The sequence below is a fragment of the Camelina sativa genome, chromosome 7, assembly GCF_000633955.1.
Source record: "Camelina sativa cultivar DH55 chromosome 7, Cs, whole genome shotgun sequence".
NCBI lineage: Eukaryota > Viridiplantae > Streptophyta > Magnoliopsida > Brassicales > Brassicaceae > Camelina > Camelina sativa.
Genome location: NC_025691.1, coordinates 18870938 through 18876663, shown reverse-complemented (window position 1 = coordinate 18876663; position 5726 = coordinate 18870938). Strand labels below are relative to the sequence as shown.

Here is a 5726-nt window from a genome sequence, read left to right as displayed (position 1 = left end):
TTAATTAGCCAATAAAAATATAATAATATGCTATGTCATATCATATTTAAAAAATAAATCAAAATTAAAATAAAAGACAAAACAAATTAAGGAAACAAATTCTGTAGATTTTTTATTAAAGAAATTATCTCGGTTTGGGTTTATAAAAGAAGATTAGGATTTAAATTTTATAATTAAGATTACATATCGGTTTGGATTTATAAAAGAATGGTTAGGGTTTAGATTTTATAATTAAACGAAATTATATGTCGTTTGGGCTTAGAAAAGAGTGGTTAGAGTTTAGATTTTACAATTAAACGAAATTATATGTCGGTTTGGATTTATTAAAGAGTGGTTAGAGTTTATATTTTACAATTTCACAAAATTATATGTTGGTTTGGGTTTATAAAACATGGTTAGGATTTAGATGTTATAATTAAAAATGATAATATAATGTTAAAATTAATGATTTACAGAATTTTTTCCTTAATTAAAATTTTCTTTCTGTAATTAAGAGGGGTGAATAAGAGAAGTTCGCCCGTAGGGGTAAACCCAATAATTGTCCAAATTTGTTTCCTTATCGTAACTCAAGTATTGTCCAAAAAGAAGAAAATGCTCTCGTTCTTTGTTTCCCACGATAAGGTTACTACTGGTAACCACTAGAGAAACAAAAGGAAAATGAATAAAAAGAACAATGAGTAATGGAATAAACAAATTTTGAGGAATGAAAAGAAAAATGCAGAGAACTAACAAAATAATAAATGGTGACCAAACAATAGCAATAATTTTAAAAATATATTAAATATTTAATAAATCAACCAATAAAGATACTAATACTACTTTTAATGTATATAAAATAATTTTTAAATTTGATTTAAAAATAAAATTTGTCAATTAAATTTTAGATACATCATATTAAATACTTATAGTCAATATTAACCTACAATAAATTTTAAAAATAATTTAAAATATTCTTTAATTTTTCTTTACGATATAACCATCTTTTAAATTTGGTGTCTCTGATTTCTTCTTTGATTCATTGTCATCTAACTAGTTCTCGGGTTGTCAATATTTAACAGTTGTGGTCTGCCCATCCAATGACCTCTTTCTCCGGTTTGTATACTATTAACTTGTTCGAAACCAAATTTGAAGTCAGTGTTAGAAAGAGAGAGAGCTTTCTCAGATGATATGTAAAACATATTTGGAAGTTTGGAACATGAACACATACATATGTTGAACCTGTTTCAGGCCTTCAGTACTTAATATCAAATTTCAGTTATATTAGAGTGATGCAGCGATATTTTTTTAAATATATGTAATTGAATATGTCTTGTTCCTCTCTCTTATAACTAGAAATTATGTTTCCAGTCTCTTTAACACTCACAGAAACAGGTTCCAAAATTACAGTTAACAATCTTGCAGCCCTTAGGACAGTACTTGATGCATTCGTTATCTCTGCGGCAAGATACATTGGTCTCATAAGTATCCATTGTTGATGCTTCAAGACATTTTCCTCCGATGCAGTTCACTGCCATCTCTCTCGCGTCACCCATAGACAAACCTTCCACAAACACACACAAAACAAAACGTCAAAACAAAACCGAAGCAAAAATCATATAACACATAAGAAGTTATCATAGAAGGAAACATTACAAAATGCTACAACTGTGAGGGAGAACAGGAAGACGAGCTTGAGAGACATTTTCTCCATTGCAAATTTGTTACCTCAAAACCTTTTGTGGTACAAGTGATGAAGAGATGATTCAGACTGTCTTCTTTCTACAGCTATATAGAAGGAAGTTATATAGCAACAAATCAGAATTCTTTCTGATTACACATTGTTTACCAAGTTTAGTCAGATTCTTTCTGATTACACATTGTTTTAGTTCAACTTGTGAGATCTCTCCATTTTAAGAATTCACTTTATCATTTGGTTTCTTTTATAGAGGGAAGTAAACCAAAACTTGAGACATCGCTTGTAATAAATACAAGATAAATGAGTATTTACAACACAATGTACAACTGGCGAATTTGCTAACAGATTTCCCACTGAAGATAACCAAAGAACGAACAAAACAGCACAACAACAACAAGTAAGGCTAAAGCTGGTATTGGGGGCTCCAAGTTTCTTGCCCTTCTGATCTTCATGACCGTGCTAAACATAGACTGGTTCTCTGGTTCTTTCCTTTTTCTCTCATCCTCCTTTTGCAAACAGAGCAAAGACCGCATGCATAATAATATTAGTAACAAGAGAGGTTCTATGATCTATATTTTGGTTGTATCTATCATTTTTCAGAACCAACAAACTGAATACCTGCCTGCAGACTTTCAGAAAGTGCCTCTATTCCATGACCATCTCCTTGAAACAGCAGCTCTTTGTCCCCAGCATAAGATCCATTCCTTTGGTATGTATTTGAGCATTGGTTCACTCTCAGTACTTTGTTTTCCTTTGCCAAAGAATATAGCTGAGGGAAAACAAACATCAATGTGTCAACAAGGATATGCTTTTGTGTCCCTCTAAAGAAAATAATTATGTGCATAGCTTAAAGTACCTGCTCTTGTATACGCTCCCTTTCACTGGATAACAGCAACAGCATATCCATCAAAACCTTGTTCCTTGTAGTTATTTCTTGTGCATATCTCTCTTTCTCATCGTTAGCTAGATCCAACATTGCTTCTAAAGACTTCGCTTTCTGCTTCAAAAAGGTCACGTCTCTGTTGAGTTCAGAGTTTGTTGTAGAAAGCACAATGCATTGCTCCTCCACTGTATCCGTTCTACTCTCGGCTTTTGAGGCTTTAGACTTGAGATCTTCGATTAAGGTTTCCATGTCCCATATTGCTGAATACAACATGTTCTGCTGTTCTTGACTTGCTTCTGATGATACTTTGGAGTTTTGTAATTGAACTTCTAATTCCCTGACTTGCTTCTCCAGAGAGTTCACCTTCTTTGTCTTTTTCTCATCAGCATCTTTTAGAAAATTAAGTTCCTCAGTAAGTTCAAGATTTGCAGCAGCTAGCTCTTTAATCTTACTTTCTCCACTCTCAGCTCTGCTTTCAGCTTCGAAAAGGCTTTCCTTGACCGATTCATTCGCATTTTCCATTTCAGCAAGGTGTACCAGAATCTCTTGTTTAGAGGCATTTACACTTCTCAGCTCAAGCTCAGTATTTCTCAGCTTTTGTTCAGCTGAATTCACATGCTCTCTCAAAGTGAGTACCTCTAAAACTGTCTCACTATTCTCTGCAATCCTTCCCTCAAGCTTTTCCACCAGAGCATCCTTCGCTTCGAGTTGTACAGTGCAGTCTTCAAGCTTAGCCTTAAGTTCGGATTCCCGTTGAGCTGACCCATTCAGACTAAACTGGAGAACCTGTAGACGTCCAACAAGTTCCTTTGAAATACCTGTAAGAACCTCCGAAGAATTATCTGCCTCTAGAAACCGTCCCCATATAAACTCTGATGCTTCTTCCATCCGTGAAGATACCTCCTCTGTGTAGTGTAGCTTGAGTTTCAGTTGTTCTTCATTTTGCTGGAACTCAACTAACTTCTTCTCGAGATCTAGCTCTCTTGACAATGACTTCTCCAGCATCCTCAAAGCATTTTTATGCCTTAAGTCCGATGGTCTCAGCGCGTATTTCTGCCTTAAATCTTGACCGTTTCCTGAAAACTCCACTGACTCCTCGTTTTCACCTGCCAACATGTTTGTCAAATAACAATCAGAAGCACCAATAACTTTGAAATAACCATAAGTCAATAAGTGATCTCTTACTTGTTCCATTTCTTATGTAATGAAGTGTTCTTCGAAGCTGAGCTAATTGCAAAGTGATCTCTGAGACTTGTCCCCTAGACTGCTTCAAGGATTCTGCAGATTCAGCCAACTTGCCTTCAATAACAATAGAATTTGCATGTTTGCAACTAGATATCTTATAAGAAGTGTCAACGATTTGAGCTTCCAACACATCCAAAACCTCGTCCACTTCCTTTAACTCAGACTCCAATATACCGCATAACAGATCAAATGTCAAAGCCTTTTCAAAAGAAGCAGAAGAAGAATCAGGTGTCCCCATGCCTTCAAGATCATTATCCCATGCCAAAAGATGCATAAGAAGAACATGCAGGTTCAGAAGCTTTTCACAAGTATAAGCCGAGTCTATCTCTAGTTTTGTCAACATCCTTAACATCTCTTGCTCCTCCTCACTCCTAGTAGAAAAATGCTCCTCCCGAATGATTTCCTCCATTCTAGGCTTCAAAATCAAAATTAAGTTAAGTTAAGACCCTCTCTTTAACTACAATGACCTCGAGTTCCAATCCTAGTACTAGTCATAGACTCATAGCTCAAGTCTTCTATATGAAACAAATCAAATAATTGAAAATGCTATCCCAGAAACACATTATAGAATGTGGTGGAACCCAAATCAAAGAGCCTACTTTGTCACAAAAACTTCAATCAAAGAGAACTCAACTTGAGAAGTAAAGTATTCTTGATTACTACATCCACTTGTCAAGAAAAGACCAAATAAGCCAATTCAGTTAGTGTGTTACATACTTGTGAAAAGACCTCAGCATTTCAAAGAGATCCACCCAAAAAAATATTACTAATTTTAGCTAAGATTCAAACTTTACAATGAAAGCAGAACCAAAAGATCAAAATTCAACAAGCCCAACTTGGAAACAGACAAAACAGAGAGTTTCAAGATCGAACAAACAGGATCTGGAAATATCAAAAACCTTACCGATCAAAATCTGTTACACGAGCCAAACAAAACAGAAAGAGAGAGAGAGAGCCTTTACTCCGTCAACGAACTTCAATTTTTGTTTTTCAAGTGTGGTACCGGTCACGGTGTTTCCTTCCTGGCGTCAGGAAATTGTAGCTAAAATGCGCAGATGCTGTTTTACAAGTCAGCCAACGATAAAAGAAATAACGCGCATGTTAGTGTTATTTGCGTAGGTTAGCAGGAGTGCTATGCTGTGGTGGACGTTGAATTATTGGTAATGGTATAAAGGAGAAGGAGAAGGAGAAGAAGAAACGGCTCTCTCTTATTGGTTACAGCTATAAAAAAAGGCCTTACAAAAATTTGTTTCCTCTACTCTCGTGATAACTATAACACACTTTGAGATATAAGACAATTAATGTAATAGTAATGTTTCAAAATTTAAAAACAAAATTTGATTTCGCATATTTTTGTGTTTAACGTGTAGATAATAATATCATGATACACTCACATTTAAAATAATGATTTTATTTACTATAAATTAGTGATATTTTGTATTTAATTACAAATTCAAATTATTACTTTTTGTTAGTATACCATTTCTATTCTCAAAGTTAGTAGTACAATTTATTATTGAATGGCATGTGTCTAACGGCGATGGTTTATTTTTAAAAAATTGATGACATGTATCTACTACTCTAATTCAATTTTTGTGACAGGTGATGATTAGATATGCGGAATTAATGTATGCGATTGAGATTAAATTGTTCGTGGTCAGGTCAACATATGGTTGAGACATAAACTAATTGTGAATGTGTAGAGGAGAGTAGAGGACATGATGTGGTTGCTTTGTTTATGATGGTTCGATTGTGTATGTTAATATTATAGTATATGGTGAATATTACGAGGGTAATTGTGATTGGCTCGTGACTATGTATGGGAATCGCGAACGTATGTATAGAAAGCGTTCTATTGTTTACAAGATGTGATTAAACATGTGTTGAAAACTTGAAATAGAACGTAAGATATATAGTTTGTGA

General features: G+C 34.4%; 2 protein-coding genes across 4 annotated transcripts; both read right to left on the bottom strand.

Moving 5' to 3' along the window:
- On the bottom strand, nt 1353-1763 carry LOC109125466 (putative defensin-like protein 263). The gene is made up of 2 exons (XM_019227096.1): nt 1633-1763; nt 1353-1540 (listed from the first exon to the last, which is right to left on the bottom strand). The coding sequence occupies exons 1-2, from the start codon at nt 1688-1690 to the stop codon at nt 1353-1355; spliced, it is 246 nt and encodes an 81-aa protein (XP_019082641.1). The 5' UTR covers nt 1691-1763.
- LOC104701506 (WPP domain-interacting tail-anchored protein 2) lies at nt 1933-4955 on the bottom strand. 3 transcript variants are annotated; one of them, XM_010417201.2, is made up of 5 exons: nt 4708-4955; nt 3744-4218; nt 2532-3664; nt 2298-2444; nt 1933-2181 (listed from the first exon to the last, which is right to left on the bottom strand). In XM_010417201.2, exons 2-5 carry the CDS (start codon nt 4210-4212, stop codon nt 2014-2016), a joined length of 1917 nt encoding a protein of 638 aa, XP_010415503.1. In that variant the 5' UTR covers nt 4213-4218; nt 4708-4955; the 3' UTR covers nt 1933-2013. The 3 variants fall into 3 exon arrangements, with proteins under 3 accessions (XP_010415503.1, XP_010415504.1, XP_019083253.1); XM_010417202.2 differs by having other exon boundaries at nt 3744-4213; XM_019227708.1 differs by lacking the exon at nt 4708-4955 and having other exon boundaries at nt 2057-2181; nt 2294-2444; nt 3744-4212.